At 43.0% G+C, this 26,962-nt stretch overlaps 2 protein-coding genes across 3 annotated transcripts; one reads left to right on the forward strand and one right to left on the reverse strand.

Moving 5' to 3' along the window:
* Positions 1-622: 622 nt before the first annotated feature.
* On the reverse strand, positions 623-3,588 carry im:7136021 (uncharacterized). Of its 2 annotated transcripts, none has more exons than XM_029730781.1 (4): positions 3,384-3,588; positions 2,262-2,468; positions 1,564-1,780; positions 623-1,379 (listed from the first exon to the last, which is right to left on the reverse strand). In XM_029730781.1, the coding sequence occupies exons 2-4, from the start codon at positions 2,413-2,415 to the stop codon at positions 1,175-1,177; spliced, it is 576 nt and encodes a 191-aa protein (XP_029586641.1). In that variant the 5' UTR covers positions 2,416-2,468; positions 3,384-3,588; the 3' UTR covers positions 623-1,174. The 2 variants fall into 2 exon arrangements, with proteins under 2 accessions (XP_029586641.1, XP_029586640.1); XM_029730780.1 differs by having other exon boundaries at positions 2,750-3,587.
* mis18bp1 (MIS18 binding protein 1) lies at positions 3,561-25,750 on the forward strand. The gene is made up of 17 exons (XM_029730777.1): positions 3,561-3,661; positions 4,041-4,910; positions 5,025-5,156; positions 5,284-5,573; positions 5,776-5,849; positions 5,958-6,082; positions 13,797-13,887; positions 15,900-16,009; positions 16,170-16,336; positions 16,970-17,048; positions 18,481-19,522; positions 19,787-19,959; positions 21,088-21,227; positions 23,189-23,334; positions 24,590-24,677; positions 25,141-25,189; positions 25,298-25,750. The coding sequence occupies exons 2-17, from the start codon at positions 4,163-4,165 to the stop codon at positions 25,399-25,401; spliced, it is 3,558 nt and encodes a 1,185-aa protein (XP_029586637.1). The 5' UTR covers positions 3,561-3,661; positions 4,041-4,162; the 3' UTR covers positions 25,402-25,750.
* The last annotated feature ends 1,212 nt before the right edge of the window (positions 25,751-26,962 follow it).

Here is a 26,962-nt window from a genome sequence, read left to right on the forward strand (position 1 = left end):
CAATGAACTTTGAACTTTTTTTTTTTTTAACAAAGACGTGGACAGAGTGGAAGCCCATCTGAAGAGGGCGTTCATCTTCTGAGTGTGCATTTAACAGCACGGTGCTTGTTTCCTTCTATCAAACTGAGTGGAACTACACGTTTCAGACAAGATTGTAGGTGCAATTCAAGGTTATGGGTTGAATTCCTACAGGGATCACAGACACATACTAAAGATGTATGCATCATTTGCTAAGTGGTATACATTAGTGTTATAAGATGATTCTAAACAGCATGACATTGCATTCTAAAAGAGCGTCAGTCCTTTATGACCAAATAGCCAGAATGACGAGTGCACGCTACAGGTAAATACATCCCAACTTTTGATCATAATGGCACGTTGTGGGAGGGTGAACTACCCCATAAACTACACATCTGTGGGTGACAACAAAGGTATCAAATGAGAAGTGTGCATACATTTTTGTCCTTCATTTCACTTGTCAAGGCACTTCCTAATTCAATTCAACACAGGTGGGATATGTGGAGGGGTATGCAGCTTTTGAAATGCATCTCTCTGGACCATCACAAAGTTAGCAATGCAATGTGCTCCAACAGGCAACAGGAAGTTATTGACAGACCGACTCTTTGCCATGTGTGTTTACTGCCCTCTTGAGGCAACACAGTAGAAGACGGGATGAGGTACATAATCACTGGAGACTCAGCACATCAGTTCAATAATAGTTGTGTTCAACAAGAGAGAGCTTTCAGTAGTTCAACTGTAACATGTTTCTTTAATCAATCTTAAAACTGATAAGCTAATTGTAATGTCAATTGTATTTTCTTTTGTCAAATTTTTTTTTGTGCAGAATCATTTATTCTGTTTAACCCAATCAAGGGTACACAACAGATTCAAACAAGAAGTACTGCATAAAATGGCATAAAATGGCTGTTCCTGTGTTATGAACTGTTTGTTGTTTTGCTCTATACAAAGAGTCTGACTACTGACCTCAGAGGTATTGACTTACTAAACGTCCTCATAATTTCAGCTGTTTCCTTATTTTGCATCAGCCAAGTTGGCATCGCAAACGTACATCAAATGAGGAGCAAGCAGTTTTGTATAATTTGACATGTTAAACATGTGCTGTTGAAAACATGGGCTACAGTCTACCAGTGTTCACTTCCTCTTAGTCGTAATGTTAGTAGTGAGTACAGTAGCAGGTTGTGGGATCTCTCGGGCCCAGAGAATGGATGATTTGGGTTCTGTGGTTGGTCAGGACCTGCAGCTTGTGGATCAGCTGCAGAAGGTGAGGACTAGGACTGTGTGCATCAAGGATCTCCAACTGCTCCAAATGCTTCAACTGTTGGAGGCTCAAGAACTCCCTCTCTGGTACATTGTAGTGTCTGAAAGAGTGGAATAGAAAAGTATGTTAGTATATCTGCTTGGCTTAGATTAATGGAGTCAACCCTTTGGAAAATGTGCACATTAGTCACTTAACATGTAGACACTTAATTGGGAGTTCACCAGTAACTTATTACTACCTCTGGGTTCGTACCACAACACAGAAGTCGGATGTTAATATCTCACCGCATTTTAAGGGTCATGAGCTGGGGGAATAGTTTGGGGATCTCTCCGATGCTGCTGCTGCTGTTATAGCTGCATGGATCAAAGTGCAGAAACAAGAGGCCTGAAGCCTGTTTCCCTAGAGCCTTCATGTCCTTCTGCTCCACCATCACCCGCTGCAGAGTTAAACTGGTCACTGTGTTGGGAATGGAGTGAGCATAAGCACTGATGGGATGGCCTTCTGGAAAACAAAACATAGGACAGTCAAACATCTCCAAATGAAGCCACAGGACAGTCAGGACTCCATACTGCTGCCCTGTAACCCCACCATCTGTCAGACTCCATACTGCTGCCCTGTAACCCCACCACCTGTCAGACTCCATACTGCTGCCCTGTAACCCCACCACCTGTCAGACTCCATACTGCTGCCCTGTAACCCCACCACCTGTCAGACTCCATACTGCTGCCCTGTAACCCCACCACCTGTCAGATTCCATACGGCTGCCCTGTAACCCCACCACCTGTCAGACTCCATAGTGCTGCCTCGTAACCCCACCACCTGTCAGACTCCATACTGCTGCCCCGTAACCCCACCACCTGTCAGACTCCATACTGCTGCCCTGTAACCCCACCATCTGTCAGACTCCATACTGCTGCCCTGTAACCCCACCAACAGTGCATGACATGGAAAATGCTAGTTTGGCAGCTGGCGAATCACATACTTGCAACGTTGAGAACTGCCAGTTGAGGGAGGTCCCTCAGCCATGTTTTCAGGTGGCACCTGCTGGGATCCACGTCCCTGTCTCTGTAGTCCACTGCTAGACTCTGCAGGGAGGGGAGGCACTTCAGCGCCTCTTCAGGTAAGGTGGGGTCCATGTAGTCAAGAAGCTCCAGACTGGTCAAGCCTGGTTGCCCGACCTGTGGATCTTCTAAAGACAGATTTTGTCATTGCTGAATTTAATAACTTAAAATGTATGATGATATAGGCTAGTACAGACATTTAACCATATATCAACATGGACTTCACACACTAGCTAGAACATAGGCCTATGGAGTAGCCTAATCAAGCTTGTGAAAACCATGTGGCAAGCTATGCTTAGCTAATCATTCACTGTTTCAACAATGTTTTGTATGAGTAGTAAAAAAGAAACTCAGGTACTGTACAATCAAAAGCTGTTGTCTTGCGTCGTAACTTTGCAAAGTGCCTCACCTGGAAATGTATTTGTTTTAGAAATACTAAAATAATCATCTGGGAGAGAACCATGTTGTGTTCCCATTTTCAAAGACAGATGCTTCAGATGTGGCAAGCGGTTAAGCATTAGGTGGAATGTCTGTCTTGGGATAGGATGATTGCCTTCGTGATAGAGTAGAGACGTCAGATGGGAGAGCTTTGAGACGACACTAATAATATCTGATCTTGGAGCACAGTGCATCTCGCACACACTAAAATGAGTCACTTGCTGCAGAGGCACTATTGCGTCAGACAGTCCCTGGCCACAGCGACACCTGCGAATAGCCAGCCTCTTCAAGTTATGAAATTGCTTGAGAATTTCAAAGGCTTTCACGTCGAAACAATGCTCCACGGCTATTGTGGTGAGCCAAGGTAGGGATAGGGCAAGCTGTTTCCATTCTTTCAAACTTGCCTTCTGTACAACAACTGAGCTGATTTTCCTGCGGCGAAGAGTTGTCCAGAACTGCGAGGTGTAGGCACACAGCTTTTTAAGCACCACTGTGTTGCCTTTCCAAAGAGACCAGTGGTCAACCATTTTTTTGAAATATTTACAGCATGATCTAATGTTTAGTTTGTCTGTTGTTGAAAGATATCCAAACACGTGGACCCATACCTCTGATGGTAGTTGTGCAGCTCCCACCGTACGAAATGCCATATCTAAGCAATTGCTGCAATGTTGTTTTTCTTTCCTGCAGGCATTCGCATGAAAAATTGTTTAACAGTAAACATCCCAGTACATTATACGACTATAGGAGCACATTTTGTTTTTATTTTTGGCAGCACGTTCTAAGGCCATCTCGGTGAACGGAAGTTGTTTGCGGAAGTGACGCATTTGAAATCACCGTCCAATCACGCGACATTCGAGGGAAGTTCAAATTATGGATCTCTGCGGTGAGTAACGTTAGTTAGCTAACTTTTTGCAATTTTACAGTTTATAATCAATGCATACATTCACAAATAGTATCTAATATAGAATACATATTGAATAAATCCGGAGTAAGCGCCAACCGAATAATTGACCTTTTGAAACGGCATATGTCATTTTAGCAGCAAGCTGGCTAACGTTGTTAGCTGGTTATCCAGTCGTAGGCGTTCAGATTTTAGCTAACGTTAGCTAGCTAGTTAGTAGCTTGCTGGGTAAACTAGCTGCTGGTCACTGTGTTACTACCTCGTAATTCAAAGACAGTACGATGTAAGCTATAGCAACCAGCTAGCCTAGTATAACTAGATTCCAGCAAATAAATAATTGTCTTCTGTTTCCCCCCCATAGAAACCAGCAATCAATGGACCATTTTGAAATGATCAGATCGTGGTTGCATTAGCTAGCTAGTTTACTTCAGTGGCTCCAGTTGACATTCCTCTACATATCGTAAAACATTGAACGTGAAAAACATGTTTACTCCGTCTAGACACAACAGAGAAGCAACTTATTTTCATGAAGAAGACCCAGTTGGTAGAGACCGAATTATTTTTCCTGCATTGAAGGCTTTTAGGACAAGCGAGCTGACATCCAGGGAACTCATTGAAAGCCCAGCAAAGGTATTTGCGAGGATGAAAGCAAAAGTACATGCAGAGATAATACCGGTTGAGAACGAGAGGACCAAAACGCCTAACCCCGTGAGAGAAAAACATGTCAAAGAAAAGCGAATCCAAGAAGAACATGGTGGAGTAATGAACTCGCCTAGAAAACGACATCAGCATTGGGTGAACTATGAACAAAAGGAAACCGAGGACCTTGAATTCACTTATGATGCAGAGGCTCTGACTCTTTCACCTTTTCAATCGCCAAGCCAGGGTTTGACACATTCACGCTTTATAGTCCACCCACAAGACCTTCAACGACAGTCACCATTGAAAGACATGGGTAGTAGTGCGTTCAAGCCAACCAACATAAATGCACAAAAGCAAGGCCCAGCGCTGGATGCTTTCTCAACAAAGTCCCAAAGGAAAGCTTTGTCATACCCGCACACTCTGCTCAGCTCAAATGACACCCAACAACCAGCACCCCTCAAAGACTTCAAAAATGCCTCCCAGACAACCAACATACCTACACCAGTGACAAGGTCGAAGTCAATGGAAGATTGCAATGGAAAAATTAAATTTGGGGCACACAACGTTGTACACGATGAATCATTTTTCAGTAAGTTGTTTCAATTATCCTCAGTTATTGTGTCAATCAAGGTTGCTTGGTTGTCAGAATACTTTACTTTATGACTTTGAGAAGTAAAATGATTTGTTTCTGTTTTCTGCACAGGGTCCACAGTTGTTTTGGATAGACTGCCATGCCTGGATTCTAAAGCAAATACGTTTGCTCTTCTGAAAGAGAGAAGGCGAAAAAGGGACCAACAAGGTTATCAAGTGAGCAGCCTGCAGGATCCCATGAAAGGTGACAGCAAGAAATGTAGAGTAGAGACTGTTCTTCTGATTCTAATGACTCAAACACCATAAGTGAACTATTATCAACGTGTGATGTTGACTCAACAAACAAAACATCAACCGCTTTCTCTTTACAGGATGTGAGCACAGGGTGTCGGCCCCTGCACAACCCGCCGGGGCCACCCGAGAGGATGCCAGTGTGAACGTGACCTGTAGTGTGCCTACTGGTCTATCAGAGACCAGCGTTCCGTTGAGGCCAGATGCCGACCTCAGTCAGTGTGAGTTTTACTGTGACAAGCCTCCCACCAGGCCCTTCCCAGACCTGGTGCACGACCCCCTCCTGCAGGTCTCACCGAAGATCTCCATCCCCAAGAAGCAGGAGGCTGTATTCCAAGCCAAGCACCTAGCAGAGTCCACTGGATCCAATGTAAGTAGATGGACTTGATGATGCTGCTTCCTTTGGATTTGTAGGCTGATGACTGGTGCTGTTTCCTCTGAGTTTATTGCTTTTAGCTTTGTATTTTTGCTGGGAGGTAATGTTTTCTTGTATGGCACTTAAGTTTTCTATCAGGACTTGCATATCCATAGATATCTACCTATATAACTATTTAATGTCTATTGCTTGATAGGTTACAGGGATTCACCTTAAGCACTGGCTCCTGAAGAGTAGGAACGACATGTTTTATGTGGATGGTGTCCGTGAGTAAGTAGAATTGGTTTCTCGGAATCATATGAAGTTCACTAACACATTATTTTTGTAAAAGCAAACATTGATTCACTTACTTAGTCTGTCTCTATGCTTTCCACCAAGGGACAACAAGATACCCTGGCACAGCAACCTCATCGCAAAGCGAATCTCAGCCAAACACCTGAAGACTGCTTCTGGCAGCATTTACATCCTGGTGGGAAAGATGTCCCCGGATTTCAGCGGAACTCGTAAGTCAGAAATAATTAGCCATTTTGGTATATTGGGAAAGTGAGACTCCAGAAATATTGGGACAGTGACACATTTCTTTGTTTTGGTTCTGTACTCCAGCACTTTGGATTTGAAATGAGATAATGACTGAGGTAAAAGTGCAGGCTCAGCTTTCATTTTGGGGTATTCTCATCCATATTGGATGAAACGTTTAGAAATTATAGCAATTTTTGTACATAGTCTCCCAGTTTAAGGAGACCAAAAGTATTGGGACAAATTCGCTTATGTGTATTAAAGTAGTCAAAAGTTTAGTATTTGGTCCCATATTCCTATCAGGCAATTACATCAAGCTTGTGACTCTACAAACTTGTTGGATGCATTTGCTGTTTTGGTTGTGTTTCAGATTATGTTGTGCCCAATAGAAATGAATGGTATATAATGTATTGTGTCATTTTGGAGTCACTTTTATTGTATACTGAACAAAAATATAAACAATATGTAAAGTTTTGCTCCCATGTTTCATGAGCTGAAATGTTCCAGCATAGTTGAAAGATGAGGCGTTGAAATCCTAAAATGGTGTCCAGAAGAAATAGGTGGGATGAGCCGAGGGATAAAATGACAATCATAAATAAACATTGAAAAAATAAAAATGATGACACTAAGAATGAAGGGTGTTACATCCAATGCCTGTTTGGGGTATTTTGTGTCGATGCCCCATATGCTGATGCCACGGAAGCGCTCACACACACATGTAAGTAGTGGCACACACAGTTAGCCTTGCTGTTTTAATTTGATCTTTGATGGCTTTTGTTTTACATTGTTATTTTGTTGTTCTTGCCTCTCTTTTTTTCTCTTTCTTTTAATGGTGGTTGGCACATCAGGGGGTAGTTTGTTTGGGCGGGGATGGTGGTTCGGAGGGGGGGGACAATGCGCTGAGCTCCAAAAGTATTGGGACAGTGACACATTTTGTTGTTGTTTTGGCTCTCTACTCCAGCTCTTTGGATTTGAAATTATACAATGACTAAGAAGTTAAAGTGCAGACTGTCAGCTTTCATTTGAGGTAGATTTTCATCCATCTCGGGTGAACCGTTTAGAAATGACAGCACTTTTTGTACATAGTCCCTCATTCGAATCTATCTAATCGAATAGAATCCACTGATGCCGAATTGAAGATAAATACTTTTGCTAAGAGTATTAATATACACTGCTCAAAAAAATAAAGGGAACACTTAAACAACACAATTATAACTCCAAGTCTATCACACTTCTGTGAAATCAAACTGTCCACTTAGGAAGCAACACTGATTGACAATACATTTCACATGCTGTTGTGCAAATGGAATAGACAACAGATGGAAATTATAGGCAATTAGCAAGACACCCCCAATAAAGGAGTGGTTCTGCAGGTGGGGACCACAGACCACTTCTCAGTTATTATGCTTCCTGGCTGATGTTTTGGTCACTTTTGAATGCTGGCGGTGCTTTCACTCTAGTGGTAGCATGAGACGGAGTCTACAACCCACACAAGTGGCTCAGGTAGTGCAGCTCATCCAGGATGGCACATCAATTCGAGCTGTGGCAAGAAGGTTTGCTGTGTCTGTCAGCATAGTGTCCAGAGCATGGAGGCGCTACCAGGAGACAGGCCAGTACATCAGGCGATGTGGAGGAGGCCGTAGGAGGGCAACAACCCAGCAGCAGGACCGCTACCTCTACCTTTGTGCAAGGAGGAGCAGGAGAAGCACTGCCAGAGCCCTGCAAAATGACCTCCAGCAGGCCACAAAAGTGCATGTGTCTGCTCAAACGGTCAGAAACAGACTCCATGAGGATGGTATGAGGGCCCAATGTCCACAGGTGGGGGTTGTGCTTACAGCCCAACACCGTGCAGGATGTTTGGCATTTGCCAGAGAACAAGATTGGCAAATTCGCCACTGGCACCCTGTGCTCTTCACAGATGAAAGCAGGTTCACACTGAGCACGTGACAGACGTGACAGAGTCTGGAGACGCCGTGGAGAACGTTCTGCTGCCTGCAACATCCTCCAGCATGACCGGTTTGGTGGTGGGTCAGTCATGGTGTGGGGTGGCATTTCTTTGGGGGGCCGCACAGCCCTCCATGTGCTCGCCAGAGGTAGCCTGACTGCCATTAGGTACCGAGATGAGATCCTCAGACCCCTTGTGAGACCATATGCTGGTGCGGTTGGCCCTGGGTTCCTCCTAATGCAAGACAATGCTAGACCTCATGTGGCTGGAGTGTGTCAGCAGTTCCTGCAAGAGGAAGGCATTGATGCTATGGACTGGCCCGCCCGTTCCCCAGACCTGAATCCAATTGAGCACATCTGGGACATCATGTCTCGCTCCATCCACCAACGCCACGTTGCACCACAGACTATCCAGGAGTTGGCGGATGCTTTAGTCCAGGTCTGGGAGGAGATCCCTCAGGAGACCATCCGCCACCTCATCAGGAGCATGCCCAGGCGTTATAGGGAGGTCATACAGGCACGTGGAGGCCACACACACTACTGAGCCTCATTTTGACTTGTTTTAAGGACATTACATCAAAGTTGAATCAGCCTGTAGTGTGGATTTCCACTTTAATTTTGAGTGTGACTCCAAATCCAGACCTCCATGGGTTTATAAATTGGATTTCCATTGATTATTTTTGTGTGATTTTGTTGTCAGCACATTCAACTATTTAAAGAAAAAAGTATTTAATAAGATTATTTCTTTCATTCAGATCTAGGATGTGTTGTTTAAGTGTTCCCTTTATTTTTTTTAGCAGTATATTATCGATTTACTGACCAGTCTCTCCAAATCTCCCAACAATGCTATTTCGAGGGTTAATTTTTATATTAATGTAATGCTATTTCAGCCATTCCTGAACCTGAGACCAGAAGCAGGCTACCTTAGGGCAATACCAAAACAAATGGTCTATTGATTCTGTATCCTCACAACAAAATCTGCAGAGCTGCAATGTTTCTATTTGAGCTGAAAAGCATAGTGTGAAATCTTGCGTCGTTTTATATATCAGCAGATACAGTGCCTTCAGAAAGTATTCATACCCCCTTGACTTTTACCAAATGTTTTTTATTTTTTATTTTTTAAATTTTTTATTTAACTAGGCAAGTCAGTTAAGAACAAATTCTTATTTACAATGATGGACGACGCTGGGACAATTGTGTGCCGCCCTATGGGACTCCCAATCACGGCCGGATGTCATTCAGCCTGGAATCGAACCAGGGACTGTAGTGATGCCTCTAGCACTGAGATGCAGTGACTTAGATCGCTGCGCCACCTGGGAGCCAGTTGTTGCATTAGTCTTCATTCAAAATGGATGAAATAAAATACAAATCTCACTCATCTACACACAATACCCCATAGTGACAAAGTGAAAACATGTTTCACTTTTGGCAACGATTACAGCTTTTTGGGTAAGTCTCTAAGAGCTTTGCACATCTGGATTGTACAATATTTTATTTTTCCAAATTATTCACGCTCTGGCAAGTTGGTTGTTGACCATTGCTAGACAGCCATTTTTAAGTCTTGCCATAGATCAAAATTTTAAGAATAAAGTCGGAGTTATATTTCAAGATTAAAGTAGGGGATTTGGTTAACTGTATGCCTCCCTGGCTCCCTGTTGCTGTGTGTGCCACCATTTGAAATGCCTGCAGTTAGATGACCTGGTGAAACTATACTTTAGTAACAAAAATACTTTCTCTTCTAGCACAAAATAACCATATTATTAGAGGTAGGACTATTAGGAGCTGGAAGAGGTTGTGCCACAGATTATTTTCAGGAGGAGGAACCACACGGATGAGGTAGAGACTGGTTGGTTTTGTATGTATGTGGTTGGTGGGGTCTAATACACTTGTTCAAACAGGTGTCACACACACACAGACTGCAAAGAGACATGGAGTTAAGTGTATCAGTCCCTGTTATGTGCCCTTTGAATTCGCTACAATGTTATCCTCAATTCCCTGCATATGCCAACACCGTGCAATAGTATATTTGAGAGAGTAACTGCTAGGACAACGAAAGGTTAACTTATAAATGTGTGTATAATGGCATGGTGTTTTTATATAGGCTCCGTACTCCAATGAAGCAGTGTCATAGGCCTGTGATTTATTATCTTGTTAATGTAGGTCACGGATTGTGTAGAGATGGATTGGTGCGTTGCCATCGGGCTCAAGGGCGGCACCCAAACCCCTGCCATCCACTTTCCATACCCACGGGGCAGGGGTTTGGGTAAAGCCCCGCCTGAGTTGGGTTATAATCATGAAACGTAAAATGACTAACAGCCAACTGGTCTAGCCACTAGCCTCCTATAAGGTGAACCAGTGGTAACCTAAATTAGTGGTATAGCAGAGACAAATAGCCTAGAACGGAGACGATGGCCCTGTTTTTTGGGATCCTTGAAGACATCACCGATAGATGGAGAGTAAAAGGAGATATTAGGTCATGTCAGATCAGTGATTTATTTCTTTATGGCCTATCATCATTTATCTAATAGGCTTATATTTAGACCAATGATTATTTCAGGAAAAGGAGAATCCATCCATGAATATATTCAAACAGCGCCTCAGATTAGCTGGTTTGCTCATGCAGGAGTGGTACTTGAGTTGCCTTCTCCCACAGTCACTTGTGTAAAACCTTTGCTTCATTGTTCGTTCCTCCTGCAGCGGTTGGATAGGTACTTTCACTTGACCACTGTAACGTAAGATTAGCCTACAGGTTAAGGTACTCAATCGAGTGGGCCGCTATAGGTTTATAGTGTGCTGAAAATAGCGGTGTTTTGTTGTGAATTTGGAGAGCAGTTTGACATGGGACACATACAGTGGAAGTCAGAAGTTTACATGCACCTTAGCCAAATACATTTAGACTCAGTTTTTCACAATTCCTGACATTTAATCCTAGTAAAAATTCCCTGTCTTAGGTCAGTTAGGATCACCACTTTATTTTAAGAATGTGAAATGTCAGAATAATAGTAGAGAAAATGATTTGATTCAGCTTTTATTTCTTTCATCACATTCCCAGTGGGTCAGAAGTTTACATACACTCACTTAGTATTTGGTAGCATTGCCTTAAACAATTTAAACTTGGGTCAAACGTTTCGGGTAGCCTTCCACAATAAGTTGGGTGAATTTTGGCCCATTCCTCCTGACAGAGCTGGTGTAACTGAGTTGGATTTGTAGGCCTCCTTGGTCACATACGCTTTTTAAGTTCTTCCCACACATTTTCTATAGGATTGAGGACAGGGCTTTGTGATGGCCACTCCAATACCTTGACTTTGTTGTCCTTAAGCCATTTTGCCACAATTTTGGAAGTATGCTTGGGGTCATTGTCCATTTGGAAGACCCATTTGCGACCAAGCTTTAACTTCCTGACTGATGTCTTGAGATGTTGCTTCAATACATCCACATCATTTTCCTGCCTCATGATGCCATCAATTTTGTGCACCGGTCCCTCCTGCAGCAAATCACCCTCACAACATGATGCTGTCACCCCCGTGCTTCACGGTTGGGATGGTGGTCTTTGGCTTGCAAGCCTCCCCCTTTTTCTTTCAAACATAACGATGGTCATTATCGCCAAACAGTTCTATTTTTGTTTCATCAGACCAGAGGACATTTCTCCAAAGAGTACAATCTTTGTCCCCATGTGCAGTTGCAAACCGTAGTCTGGCTTTTTTATGTCGGTTTTGGAGCGGTGGCTTCTTCCTTGCTGAGCGGCCTTTCAGGTTATGTCGACATAGGACTCGTTTTACTGTGGATATACAGTAGATACTTTTGTACCTGTTTCCTCCAGCATCTTTACAAGGTCCTTTGCTGTTGTTCTGGGATTGATTTGCACTTTTCGCACCAAAGTACGTTCATCTCTAGGAGACAGAACGCGCCTCCTTCCTGAGCGGTATGACGGCTGCGTGGTCCCATGGTGTTTATACTTGTGTACTATTGTTTGTGCAGATGAACGTGGCACCTTCAGGCGTTTGGAAATTGCTCCCAAGGATGAACCAGACTTGTGGAGGTCTACAATTTTTTTACTGAGGTCTTGGCTGATTTCTTTAGATTTTTCCATGATGTCAAGCAAAGAGGCACTGAGTTTGAAGCTCGGCCTTGAAATACATCCACAGGTACACCTCCAATTGACTCAAATGATGTCAATTAGCCTATCAGAAGCTTCTAATGCCATGCTTTCTTTCTTTCTCTCGGAGGACCTGAGCCCTAGGACCATGCCTCAGGACTACCTGGCATGATGACTCCTTGCTGTCCCCAGTCCACCTGGCCATGCTGCTGCTCCAGTTTCAACTGTTCTGCCTGCGGCTACGGAACCCTGACCTGTTCACCGGACGTGCTTGTTGCACCCTCGACAATTACTATGATTATTATTATTTGACCATGCTGGTCATTTACGAACATTTTAACATCTTGACCATGTTCTGTTATAATATCCACCCGGCACAGCCAGAAGAGGACTGGCCACCCCTCATAGCCTGGTTCCTCTCTAGGTTTCTTCCTAGGTTTTTGGCCTTTCTCAGGAGTTTTTCCTAGGGAGTTTTTCCCAGCCACCGTGCTTCTTTCACATGCATTGCTTGCTGTTTGGGGTTTTAGGCTGGGTTTCTGTACAGCACTTTGAGATTTCAGCTGATGTACGAAGGGCTATATAAATAAATTTGATTTGATTTTGATTTGATGACATCATTTTCTGGAATTTTCCAAGCTGTTTAAAGGTACAGTCAACTTAGTGTATGTAAACTTCAGACCCACTGGAATTTTGATACAGTGAATTATAAGTGAAATCATCTGTCTGTAAACAATTGTTGGAAAAATTACTTGTCATTCACAAAGTAGATGTCCTAACCGACTTGTCAAAACTATAGTTTGTTAACAAGGAATTTGTGGAGTGGTCGAAAAATGAGTTTTAATGACTCCAACCTAAGTGTATGTAAACTTCCTACTTCAACTGTACACATGGTTTCCAGGATCCCAAGAGAATTCCCATTATGCACAGATTTTTTGCAAGGTGTTCGTCTAGGCTACGCAGCAGAGCGTTCTAGTGAATTCTGAGGACAGACTGACAGTGACTCCTGTTTGAACCAGTTTATTAGACCATTGCATTGTTAGCCAAGTTTGTTTTGCTCCTACTTTTTACCACTTTTGAAAAAGTTGAAGGGTATGAATACTTTCTTTAGGCACTGTACACACTGTGCCATGGAATTGGTATATCAGAAATCATTTTTTTTTGCAATCAGTGTGGCGCAACATCCTGGTCCTCAAAGGAAACTGCTATACTCTATTTATGCTATTTTTATTCCTCCGCCAGTTTTGATCCTTTATATTGTACAGACAGACCAGTTCCCTGCCTCCTCCCACTGCCACTTGCCTCCTCCATTTTTGGGTTAGTGCTGTAACCAGTTGGTTGTAATCTTGGATTAAGCAGTCCTTCCCAAACATTTCCAATAACTCCATGTAAGACAACTCTACCATTCCAATTTTAATTAAAAAATGAAGTATCCTTCTCAAACATATTTTACATAAATACAGGTCTTTCATCAACCACTACATTTTGAGTTCAACCATAATATTTGTATTTTCTGGGTGATTGCATTTTAATTGTAATCAGCTCTGTATTGCCTGTTTCAGAAAGAGATACTTTAAACAAGGTTTCATTTTCAATGAACCCGAAAATGAGAACTGTCAATCTGCATTAATCCTTTGTTTTTTTGTGCCTTTCTCCTTGACCAGAACTCCCAAAATGGCTGTTGAAGAAGTTTCTCTTTGGCTTTCCAATGAATTGGAAGAAATACCTTGAGCGCTTTTTGTCAGAGCTGGAACGGTAAGTTGTGTCACTGTGGTCAGGGCCGTTTGTATCAAGCGTCTGCTGATCTAGGATCTGGTCCCCCTGTGACCGAAAAGGTAAAACTGATCCTAGATCAACACTCCTCCTCTCAGACGCTTTATACAAATGGCTAATGATGGGGTGGAATCGGTAAGTTACTTATGATATTGTTTTCAACCGTATCCACTTATTTTTGCGCTAGTCAGCTGTACCTGCACCAAAACTGTGAGTAAGACCTTTAAATAAGTCAACATTCACAAAGCCCCAGGACCAGAATTACCAGGATGTGTACTCAGAGCATGTAGTAAGACCTTTAAACATGTCAACATTCACAAAGCCCCAGGACCAGACGGATTACCAGGATGTGTACTCCGAGCATGCGCTGACCATTTTCAAGCTCACCCTGTAACCTGTCTAAATGACTATCGCCCATAGCACTCACATCTGTAGCCATGAAATGCTTTGAAAGACTTGTCATGGCTCACCTCAACACCATCCCAGAGACCATGGACCCACTCAAATTCGGATACCGCACCAAAAGATCCACAGATGACGCAATCTCTATTGCACTCCACACTGCACTTTCACACCTGGACAGAAGGAACACCTATGTGAGAATGATGTTCATTGACTACAGCTCAGTGTTCAACACCATAGTTTCCTCAAAGCTCATCTCTAAACTAAGGTCCCTGGGACCTCCCTCTGCAACTGGATCCTGTACTTTCTGATGGGCCGCCCCCAGGTGGTAAAGGTAGGTAACAACACATCCACCATGATAACCCACAACACAGGGGCCCCTCAGGGTTGCATGCTTAGTCCCCTCCTGTACTCCCTGTTCACCCACAACTGCACGTCCACGCACGACTCAAACAACATCATTAAGTTTGCAGACACTACGGTGGTAGGCCTGATCACAGATGACAATGAAACAGCCTATAGGGAGGAGGTCAGAGACCTGGCAGTGTGGTGCCAGGACAACAACCCCCCCCCCCCCCCCCCAATATTAGCAAGACAAAAGAGCTGATCGTGGATTACAGTAAACGGAGGAGCAAGCACGCCCCCATTCACGTCAATGAGACTAGTGGAGCTGGTCAGGAACTTCAAGTTCCTTGGTGTCCGCATCACTAAGGCCCTATCATGGTCCAAACACACCAACAGTCGTGAAGAGGGCATGGCAATGCCTATTTCCCTCTCCGGAGGCTGACGAGATTTGTCATGGGACCTCCGATTCTCAAACGGTTCTACAGCTGCACCTTTGAACATCCTGACTGGTTGCATCACAGCCTGGGATGGCAACTGTTCGGCAAAATTGTCCAAATCCAGCCACATAGACTGTTCCCTCTGCTTCCGCACGGCAAGCGGTACCAGAGCGTCAAGTCTGGGACCAAAAGGCTCCTGAACAGCTTCTACCCCTAAGCCATAAGACTGCTGAAGAGTTAATCAAATGGCCACCCAGGCTATTTACATTGACCCCCCCCCCCCCCTATTTTATTAGTTTTTGCACAGGCTCAATGTACACTCACTGGATTCTAACCACACACTCACTGATACTCCAACACACACATGGACACACACATTCCTTCACACTCTTCATACTCTGCTGCTACTATGCATAGTCATATTACCTCGACCTACATGTACATATTACCTCGACTAACCGGTGCCCCCACACATTCACTCGGTACTGGTACCCCTTGTATATAGCCTTGTTGTTATTTTATTGTGGTACTATTTTTCCTTTTAGCTTATTTAGCACATTTTCCATACCTAAAAAAAAAACTACATTGTTTAAGGGCTTGTAAGGAAGCGTTTCACGGGAAGGTCTACACCTGTTGTATTCGGCCTATGTGACAAATACATTTAATTTAATTTGAAAGCTCCTTATTTTTCTTCATAGCTTGTTCTCCATTTTATTTTAAAAGAAAATCTTCTCCCTTCGGGCTACTCAGGTTTAACGCTGTAGTCATATCTGTTAACATTTAGTCTTTCTGTTGGGTCTTCAAATTCAGTTCAGAAGGTAAAAAGGTGAGCAAGGGCCTGATAACACCCCAGAACCAAAACCACCTCTCCACCAAGACGCAGGACAACGCATCCCAAAAGCCAAATGCCCCTAAGAGCTGTGAGTCCAAAAGTTGTCATCACAAATGCTCACTGTATTTATACTGGTAGTACATGTCTGTTGTTTTCATCAAGATTCGATTCATTGGTATTTCTCTGTAGAGACATTCTTCCTGTTTGTTTAATCTTCCTGTTTATGTTTAATCTTCCTTGTCCTGCAGCTGTTCTTTGCAGTGCCACCAGTGCGGTGAGCAGTGCTAATGTTTCCCGGAGTGGCCGCCTTATCAAAACCCCTCTGGAGTACTGGAAAGGGGCCAGAGTCTTCGTGGATAGCGACATGAACGTCACCATTCATGGGGGTTATGACAATTCGTCTATGCTTTACTCTGTAAGCTGCTGTTCCATGGTCCTCTGCTTAAATTAGTCTTCTGTTGTAGAGCACCGTATCCCCAGCCATTCCACCTATTCTATGTATTGTTGTTCTAACACACCTGAGTCCACTAATCACCAAGCCCCTTCATTAGTTGAATCAGGTGCTCTAGTTGTGGAATACATCCAACACGTGGAACGGCTGGGTGTAATCAGAGGTTTGGGACACACTGCATCCCACTGCTGCTTTGACTCTGAATCTAAGTAGGGTTGGTCCTGGTCGGTTCCTGGATGAGGACCAGTAGGAGGCACTCTTTCCTCTGGTCTAAAAACAAATATCCCAATGCCCCAGGGCAGTAATTAGGGACATTGCCCTGTGTAGGGTGCCGTCTTTCGGATGGGATGTTAAACTGGTGTCCTGGCACTTATCGTAAGAGCAGGGGTGTTAACCCCGGTGTTCTGGCTAAATTCCCAATCTGGCTCTCATACCATCACAGTTACCTAATCATCCCCAGTTTCCAATTGGCTCATTCATCTCCCCTGTAACTATTCCCCATGTCGTTGCTGTACATGAGAATGTGTTCTCAGTCAACTTACCTTGTAAAATGAAGGGAAAATAATTAATTTACATGCTAATTCCCTACTTTCTCAGCAAGTCAGCACACCTGTAGCCAGAGTACTGTTAGACGGACCATCAAAACCGGCCAAGGTTTTCTTACCTCCAGCGAAAGGTATGTTTTTTTTATTTTTTATATATACAGTGAGGGGGAAAAAGTATTTGATCCCCTGCTGATTTTGTACATTTGCCCACTGACAAAGAAATGATCAGTCTATAATTTTAATGGTAGGTTTATTTGAACAGTGAGAGACAGAATAACAACTAAAAGATCCAGAAAAACGCATGTCAAAAATGTTATAAATTGATTTGCATTTTAATGAGGGAAATAAGTATTTGACCCCCTCTCAATCAGAAAGATTTCTGGCTCCCAGGTGTCTTTTATACATGTAACGAGCTGAGATTAGGAGCACACTCTTAAAGGGAGTGCTCCTAACCGCAGCTTGTTACCTGTATAAAAGACACCTGTCCACAGAAGCAATCAATCAATCAGATTCCAAACTCTCCACCATGGCCAAGACCAAAGAGCTCTCCAAGGATGTCAGGGACAAGATGGTAGACCAACACAAGGCTGGAATGGGCTACAAGACCATCGCCAAGCAGCTTGGTGAGAAGGTGACAACAGTTGGTGCGATTATTCGCAAATGGAAGAAACACAAAAGAACTGTCAATCTCCCTCAGCCTGGGGCTCCATGCAAGATCTCACTTCGTGGAGTTGCAATGATCATGAGAACGGTGAGGAATCAGCCCAGAACTACACGGGAGGATCTTGTCAATGATCTCAAGGAAGCTGGGACCGTAGTCACCAAGAAAACAATTGGTAACACACTACGCCGTGAAGGACTGAAATCCTGCAGCGCCCGCAAGGTCCCCCTGCTCAAGAAAGCACATATACATGCCCGTCTGAAGTTTGCCAATGAACATCTGAATGATTCAGAGGACAACTGGGTGAAAGTGTTGTGGTCAGATGAGACCAAAAATGGAGCTCTTTGGCATCAACTCAACTTGCTGTGTTTGGAGGAGGAGGAATGCTGCCTATGACCCCAAGAACACCATCTCCACCATCAAACATGGAGGTGGAAACATTATGCTTTGGGGGTGTTTTTCTGCTAAGGGGACATGACAATTTCAGTGGGACAAAATCTCTCCTGAGATGTGTGCAAACCTGATGGCCAACTACAAGGAACCTCTGACCTCTGTGATTGCCAACAAGGGTTTTGCCACCAAGTACTAAGTCATGTTTTGCAGAGGGGTCAATTACTTATTTCCCTCATTAAAATGCAAATCAATTTAAGATTTTTGACATGTGTTTTTCTGGATTTTTTTGTTGTTATTCTGTCTCTCACTGTTCAAATAAACCTACCATTAAAATTATAGACTGATCATTTCTTTGTCAGTGGGCAAACGTACAAAATCAGCAGGGGATCAAATACTTTTTTCCCCTCACTGTATATACATAAGCCTAGGAATGGATTTATCCTCATATTCCAGCTGCAAGAAAGATGGGGTCTACATTGTATTTGACAGTGTTATGTTGTGTTCTGCAGAGCGGCTGCGAGGTGACACTAGTGAAGAGGAGACAATGCCTCTGAGAAAGGTGAAGGCTTATCACAGGCCTTCGAGGTCGAAGCCAGAGGAGAACTCCCCTCACAGGGCCCTCGAGTCTAGATGTTATGAGGCTGAAGACAACACCCTTTCCAGGGTCCCCAAAAGGCCCAAGAACGACAGCCCAGAGCCTCACAGGTCCATGTCTTTGGAGAACCCATCTCACAGGACCCGAGGAAGACCCAATGAAGCCAGTCCCAGCTCTCAGTTGTCTAAGCCTGAGAACCCCTCCACCAAGGGTTCAGGCAGGCCCAAGAGGGTCAGCCCAGCATCTCAGAGGTCCAAGTCTGAAGTGATCCTCTCTCCCAAGCTCCAGGGATTGCCCAGGAAGACGGGCCAAAGATCTTGGAGTGCAACGGCGCCGGCCACGTACACAGACTGTGCCCCACAATCCCTGACCCCTCCACGTCGCTATCTCCGGGGCGCTAACAAACAGCGCAACGACGACTCGGACAACGCCAATACATCCTCAGAGCTGTTACCAGGGAAACAAGTCAAGCGTTCGGAAAAAGTAGACCCTCCGAGAGTGCTTGATTTGCCAAAGACGAGGGTCCGTCCTCAGACGCTCCCAGCGAAACTCCGGGATGACATTGGGATGGCGAGGAAAGATACGGGGAAACCTGCGCCCACAAAGAGCAACCCACAGAGGCTGACGCGGAATAGGAACGTTCAGTACGTTGGTCACAGTACTGACGGAGAGTCCCAGTCTGTTGACGACTTCACACAGAAGAAAAAGCCCAATGCAGTCAAAACGGGACCCATAAAGCCACGGGGTACAATGACACGTGGAAGGGTTCCGGAAGATTCTCAAACAGCATCGGGTGGTTCGTCGACTTCCCAGGGCGACTGTAAGAGGAAATTGAGTAAAACGGCCAGCCCGCAGACACGGAGAGGAAAGGGCAGCAAGTTCGTCAGGGTTCAGCAGAGAAGAAAGGAAGAAAATGGAGATCAGTGGACAGAGGCAGAACTGTTGAGACTACATGAGTAAGTTTGCTACAGTTGTCTTCAAAGTGGTATTATGTACAAACAAATGGCAGTGAGCAGCCAAATGACTATAATATAGTAGACGAGAAAGCATGTCGTCACTTGGTTTACTCAACTCTGGTTAAACAATAGTCTCCTTATATAATGTACAATGTTGAAGAAAAGTTTCAAATTAGCTAGCATGTTTAAAATGTGTGCAACGTGCCTAGTTTATACAGAAACAGGAGTGTATGTCAACTTCCTGTGTGTACGTTTGGCTTTCAGGGCTGTGACGTCACTTCCTAAACACACTTCTGACTTCTGGGTGAACGTTGCCATGGAGGTGGGCAGCCGTTCAGCTGAGGACTGCCAGAAGCAGTACAATGTCCAGGCCCCCACTTACTTGGCACCTTCCAAGGCCACCAAGAAAAGAGAAGCTCTGCAGAAGAGGGAGCCAGGTAAGTTACCTTGTCTAGCATTTTTACCCTTAATAAATCCATCAAGGCATCTTGATGTGTTAGTCTAGGTCTCCCATCCAAGCTCTAACCAAGACAACCCCTGCTTAGCTTCTGTGATTTACACATTTATTTTTAAATGTTAAATCACAATCTGTCCATTCAATAAGAATTACAGAGAATTTATGTATTATGGATCCCCACTCTTCCTGGGGTCCAGCATAATTAAGGCAGTTACCGTAAATTCCGGACTATAAGCCGCAACTTTTTTCCCAGGCTTTGAACATCGCGGCTTAAACAATGACGCGGCTAATATATGGATTTTTCCCGCTTTAAATTTTTTTTTCTCCAAAAAAACACATTCTGTGACGTGCTCAGTTTTTTGGCGGCATGAAGCTTTCATTAGACCAATGAAATTGCCGAACGGGTTAAGGTCAAACAACTATTTTGTTTACTGTTTAGATTAAATCGAGGGCTCATTCTGATTACGGTAGTCATTTTGTCACCCTCATCATGGCAAAGACACGGAGAAATGCATATGATGCAGCTTTCAAGTTGAAGGCGATTGATCTGGCTGTTGGAAAAGGAAATAGAGCTGCTGCACGGGAGCTTGGTCTTAATGAGTCGACGATAAGATGTTGGAAACAGCAGCGTGAGGAATTGACTCAGTGCAAAAAGACAACTAAAGCTTACTGCTAATTTTTTATTTTTTGTTACAAGCCGTGTTTCGTTAAAGCCTATTTATTTTTGTTACAAGCCGTGTTTCGTTAAAGCCTGTGTAAAGTTCATCTGTTTCAATGTACAGGTAGGCACCTGCGGCTTATAGACATGTGCGGCTTATTTATGTTCAAAATAAATATATTTTTAAAATTCAGTGGGTGCGGCTTATATTCAGGTGCGCTTAATAGTCCGGAAATTACGGTATACAATTTTAAAACATTACAATACATTCACAACAGATTTCACAACACATTAAGTGTGTGTGTTTTCAGGCTCCTATTCCACTACCACATATCTACAACACAAACTCCGTGTGTACAGTGCATATGATATTTTGTGTTTGCATGCGCCTATGTTTGTTGCTTCACAGTCCCCGCTGTGACAATGTCATATATTATATTTGAACTGTAGTGGTGGAACCACCCCGGATAACCGCAAGGAAGGGCACACTGAAGCGGAAGCAGCAGATGCGAAACCTCCTGGACCACATGCCCAAAGACGACCACGATGACATCTTCAACAGCTCGCCCATGCAGAACAAGCGGGTGAAGGTGTGTTTCCGCCTGGGGTGCACCATTTCAACCACTCAGCAATGTTGCTGTTTTTTGAAGTTCTTTTGGAAAATATTGCTTATATGCACATTATGTGGTGCTGGAGGTCAAAGAATACATTCAGCAAAATTCAAAAGTTTCTGTACACATTGTAGAAATAATAGTGAAGACATCAAAACTATGAAATAACACATGGAATCAGGTAGTAACCAAAAAAAGTGTTAAACAAATAAAAATATATTTGAGATTCAAATAGCCTTTGCCTTGATGACAACTTTGCACACTCTTGACATTCTCTCAACCAGCTTCACCTGGAATGCTTTTCCAACAGTCTTGAAGGAGTTCCTACATATGCTGAGCACTTGTTGGCTGCTTTTCCTTCACTCTGAGATGGTTGGGGATGAGTCGGACTGCAAAGTCGGGGGATTGTGGAGGTCTGGTCATCTGATGCAGCACTCCATCACTCATCATTTCTGGTCAAATAGCCCTTGCGCAGCCTGGAGATGTGTTGGGTCATTGTCCTATTGATAAACAAATGATAGTCCCACTAAGCCCAAACCAGATGGGATGGCGTATCGCTGCAGAATGCTGTGGTAGCCATGCTGGTTCAGTCTGCGTTGCATTCTAAATAAATCGGTGTCACCAGCAAAGGACCTCCACACCATAACACCAACTCCTCCATGCTTTACGGTGGGAAATACACATGCGGAGATCATCCGTACCGCGTGTCACAAAGACACGGTGGTTGGAACCAAAAATCTCCAATTTGGACTCATCAGACCAAAGGACAAATTTCCACCGGTCTAATGTCCATTGCTCATGTTTCTTGGCACAAGCAAGTCTCTTCTTCTTATTGGTGTCCTTTAGTAGTGGTTTCTTGGCAGCAATTCAACCATGAAGGCCTGATTCATGCAGTCTCCTCTGAGCATGAGATGTGTCCGTTACTTGAACTCTGAAGCATTTATTTGGGCTGCAATTTCTGAGGCTGGTAATTCTAATGAACTTATCCTCTGCAACAGAGGTAACTCTGGGTCTTCCATTCCTGTGGCGGTCCTCGTGAGAGCCAGTTTCATCATTGCACTTGATGGTTTTTGAGACTACATTTGAAGAAATGTTCAAAGTTCTTGACATTTTTTGACTGACCTTCATGTCTTTTACTAAAGTAATGATCAACTGTCATTTCTCTTTGCTTATTTGAGCTGTTCTTGCGATTTAATATGGACTTGGTCTTTTACCAAATAGGGATATCTTCTGTATACCACCCCTACCTTGTCACAACACAACTGATTGGCTCAAACGCATTAAGAAGGAATGAAATTCCACAAATTGAATTTTAACAAGGCACACCTGTTAATTTAAATGCATTCCAGGTGACTACCTCATGAAGCTGGTTGAGAGAATGTCAAGTGTGCAAAGCTGTCAAGGCAAAGGGTGGCTATTTCAATCTCAAATATAAAATATATTTTGATTTGTTTATTTTTGGGGGTTACTACATGAAGCAGCCAACAAGTGCTCAGCATTTGTGGGAACTCCTTCAAGACTGCATTCCAGGTGAAGCTGGTTGAGAGAATGCCAAGAGTCTGCAAAGCTGTCATCAAGGCAAAGGGTGGCTACTTTGAAGAATCTCAAATTAATTTTGATTTGTTTAACGCATTTTTGGGTTACTACATGATTCCGTATGTGTTATTTCATAGTTTTGATGTCTTCACTATTATTCTACAATGTAGAAAATAGTAAAAATAAAGAAAAACCCTTGAACAAGTAGGTGTTATAAAACCTTTTACCGATAGTGTAGAGAGAGATTGTCATGTTGCTTTCTTGTGCAAAATGTATATTTAAACAGCAGCTGATAGATTGCTTGGGTACCAAATTGATATTTCAAGACAGCCGACAGCTTAACATAAATCTTGTAGCAGTCAGAAATGGAGTGCCAGAACTGAATGTGCCCTCTTGTGAATTAGTTGCCCACAGTGTCTCCCAATGGGAAAGAAGATGTGTTCATGGACTCTGCGCACGACCTACAAACCCCCAGCTCATCAAGATTCCCATCAGTGAAAACTCCTCAGTGTCTCCACATCACCCCCGGCATGATGGGCTCTGTGAACAGGTAAACGCTCAGTTAGTAGAGCATGGTGACCCTGGCCTGATGGGCTCGGTGAACAGGTAAACGCTCAGTTGGTAGAGCATGGTGCCCCTGGCCTGATGAGCACCACCATGTCACCACTGTGTTCACCGAGCCCATCTGGTAGAGCATGGCCCTTGCAATGCCAGGGTAGTGGGTTCAACACATCTGAAATCAGGCTACCTGATGGGACTTCTGATAAATGCAGAAAATCGCCAATCAAAACAAACGTTCTACCACAGTGACCATGTTATTTTTGCGAAGCCTATTTGATTCTTTACGTTTATGTGAAAACTCTTTCTAAGATGCGTACTTTGTTTTTCCGAACTCACTTCACTTGCGCATAAACACGGAGTGTACAAAACATTAGAAACAGCTGCTCTTTCCATGAGACTGACCCGCTGAAAACAATGATCCCTTACTGATGTCACTTGTTAAATCCACTTCAATCAGTGTAGATGAAGGGGAGGAGACAGGTTAAAGAAGGTTTAAGCCTTGAGACAACTGAGACATGCATTGTGTACGTGTGCCATTCAGAGTGAATGGGAAAGAAAAAATATATATAAGTGCTTTTGTGCGGTTTGTGTCAAGAACTGCAACGCTGCTGGGTTTTTCACACTCAACAGTTTCCCGTGTGTATCAAGAATGGTCCACCACCCCAAGGACATCCAGCCAACTTTGACTGGGAAGCATTGGAGTCAACATGGGCCAGGATCCCTGTGGAACGCTTTGGACACCTTGTAGAGTCCATGCCCTGATGAATTGGGGTGCGGGGGGGGGGTGCGCAACTCAATATTAGGAAGGTGTTTAATGTTTTGTACACTCAGTGTAGAGACAGGCTTCTGCTACTGGCGCTGGGACATGTGCTGATCAAATACACTGCTGGAACGCCGATTTTTAAGCTGTTTAACATGTCCTAATAGTTTGATAGATTGCTCAGAAAACCAGATGTTTTAATCTGCGTATGCTCACTTTGATTTTGACTTTGCGCTGATTTTAAGTTAAGTAGAATAAGGTGTTTACATTACTTTTCCCATTACAAGGCCTTCTGCCATAATCAGTTTAATGTTGAATTATTAGTGTGCATGTAAACGTACTCATTGACATGTTTTTGTTTTTAAATCAGTCACTCATAGTAGCCTGTTATTACAAGAGAGGTGATACTACTGGTAAATGAATGAATGATTGTTGGTTTTCTCACCATTTGTAAAATCAGAAACTTTTCATCAATTTTTTTCAGAGACAACGATGACAAGTATATCTACCAACTTCAAAAAAGAATGAAAAAAGGCCAAGCGAAGTTGCATAAATTGGGGGCTGCTTCAAAGGTAGGCTGTTTTGAAAGGAATATTTCTGAGGAGCTTATCGACCAAAGAAGGGCCTGGTTAAGTCATATATACTGTATTTCTGGGGCCATTGTGAAAATGAACTCGTCTCAAGGATGACGGGAACAACTGTGTAGTGTAGTGCTCTGGGGAAAATGTGAGTCAGGAGAGGAGACCTTTTTAAAGTAATTCAGTCATATGAATATGCCAATAGAGTTCTTATTAAACAGGATGTATATACCACAGGAGGTTGGTGGCACCTTAATTGGGAAGGACGGGCTCGTGGTAATGGCTGGAGCGGAATGATTTGAATGATATCAAACACATGGTTTCCATTCAATTCGCTCCGTTCTAGCCATTATTATGAGCCGTCCTCCCCTGCGCAGCCTCCACTTATATAATATATATATATATATATACATACATACAGAATTTTATTCAATGTTTTTCTGCATTTTCCATCTAGTACACGCCAACGCCATCAGCCAAACGTGTTTTGAAGAGATGCAATACCGGTAAGTGTTCTTTTGAATTAAGATTTTGTCTTGATGTATTTTACACTTGCATAACTTGAGAATTTGGAAACTTTATTCACTCAATAATATGTTTTACTTGTGTTTCAGCGGAGAATGATTCTTTTGTGGTGTGGGAAATGTTCCCTGACAAGGAGGACCATTCAGTGGAAAGTGGGGAAGAAGAGGATTATTATTTTATGGATGATGACTGAGCTGCAGATACACCATGGGTCTCGTTACTAGACTCCAAGCAGGCCGAAAAGGGAGGGACCTACCTGAGTTTATCTAATAAGAAATTATAGTTTTCCTTGCAAAACGTTTAGCTATCGTTTGTACTAATGAATACACCCTGTTTGGATTATTACGTTTTAAAACAGGAAATGAAATGCTGTAACATTGTCAAAAATTATACATACACTGTATAGTTGTCAATTACGTTCTATGATTCAATCCCCACTGCGGTTTTAAAATAGGTTTCAAATGTTTTGTTTATATATTGTGCCACTGAATGCAGAGGCTTTTTACAATAAATGTTAATTCTAGTTCTTTGCACGACTCCAATAAATTTGGACTTCTTTTTACTTGTTAGCAAAACTATTTTAGAGGTTGTATTTGTTTGGTGCTGAGAATTTTTTTGTTGAGGGGGGGCAACAGCCTGCTATATCGGTCTGCTAGCACAGGACTAGCAAAAGACCAGTGCACTACTTTTGTGATTCTTAAAAATATATATAAAAATATATATATCAGCTCAGACTGATCAAGACATTTTGTGAGCAAACAATCCTATTGTTGCAGAACCAATGAGAAAAATAAGAGCTTTTTCTACACACAAAATATATTGTCAACTATATCACCTTTTACATATTACTGAACAACATATTTTGGTATATTACAAATTATAGAGTATTTCCATCATGCAACAGCTCATCACATAATCTATAACCAGAAGACAGGGCTCATGTAGGCACGATTGGCCCCACAGAGAGGTTGTTGCGAACATTTGCTTTGAGGCAGCAGAATGTGGACAAACTGGAAGACCTGTTGCTACTGGTGTTGGTGCCAGAGTCTGCACAATATGTTAGAAATCGTTGTCATGCTTAAAAGGGCAAACATTTTAAGCCATTTTTGGCTTCACTTTAACAATCTAGTATGTTCTGAGATGAAATTTTAGCTACTTTTATCCCCTTGTATCATTGTTGTATTGCCATGTACTCTCATAGAAGGCCTTTATAGAACTGTCAATTCTGTCTGTTTTAGGCAAGCACCTGACTCTAGAGGACGCGTGAGCAACTTTGAGAAAAAAAAACAACTTTTTATTGGATTTGTGCCTGGCCGTCAGTTACCACAGCCACAATCATAAACCCTGCCTATTTCAACAATTTATCTAATTAAAATGTGTTTTTAAACATAACGTTAACCACACTGTTAACATTAAATTAAAATCAAAAAGCACTTTTTTTAATTTTTTTATTTCATCCGTTTTTACAATCATTATTTTCGGGTTAAAACATCAGGGCCACATTCAGTTGGCACAACGTTTTGAAACGTTACAGATTGAAATGTCATGAATAGGCATGCATGTTCTACATAATATATTTATATCTGAACGTTCCACAACGCTATTCACTGATGGCTAAGACTTAACCACCCATGTCTGGACCCAAGCAAAACTAATCCTAGTTCAGCATTCCTTCTCTGCGATGCTTTATGAACACAGACCCTGAACTCCATACAGCTGCCACAGAGTGAGGCTTTCTTCGTCTCCTGTTTCAA

This window comes from Salmo trutta, chromosome 33 (assembly GCF_901001165.1).
Source record: "Salmo trutta chromosome 33, fSalTru1.1, whole genome shotgun sequence".
In the NCBI taxonomy this organism is placed as follows: domain Eukaryota; kingdom Metazoa; phylum Chordata; class Actinopteri; order Salmoniformes; family Salmonidae; genus Salmo; species Salmo trutta.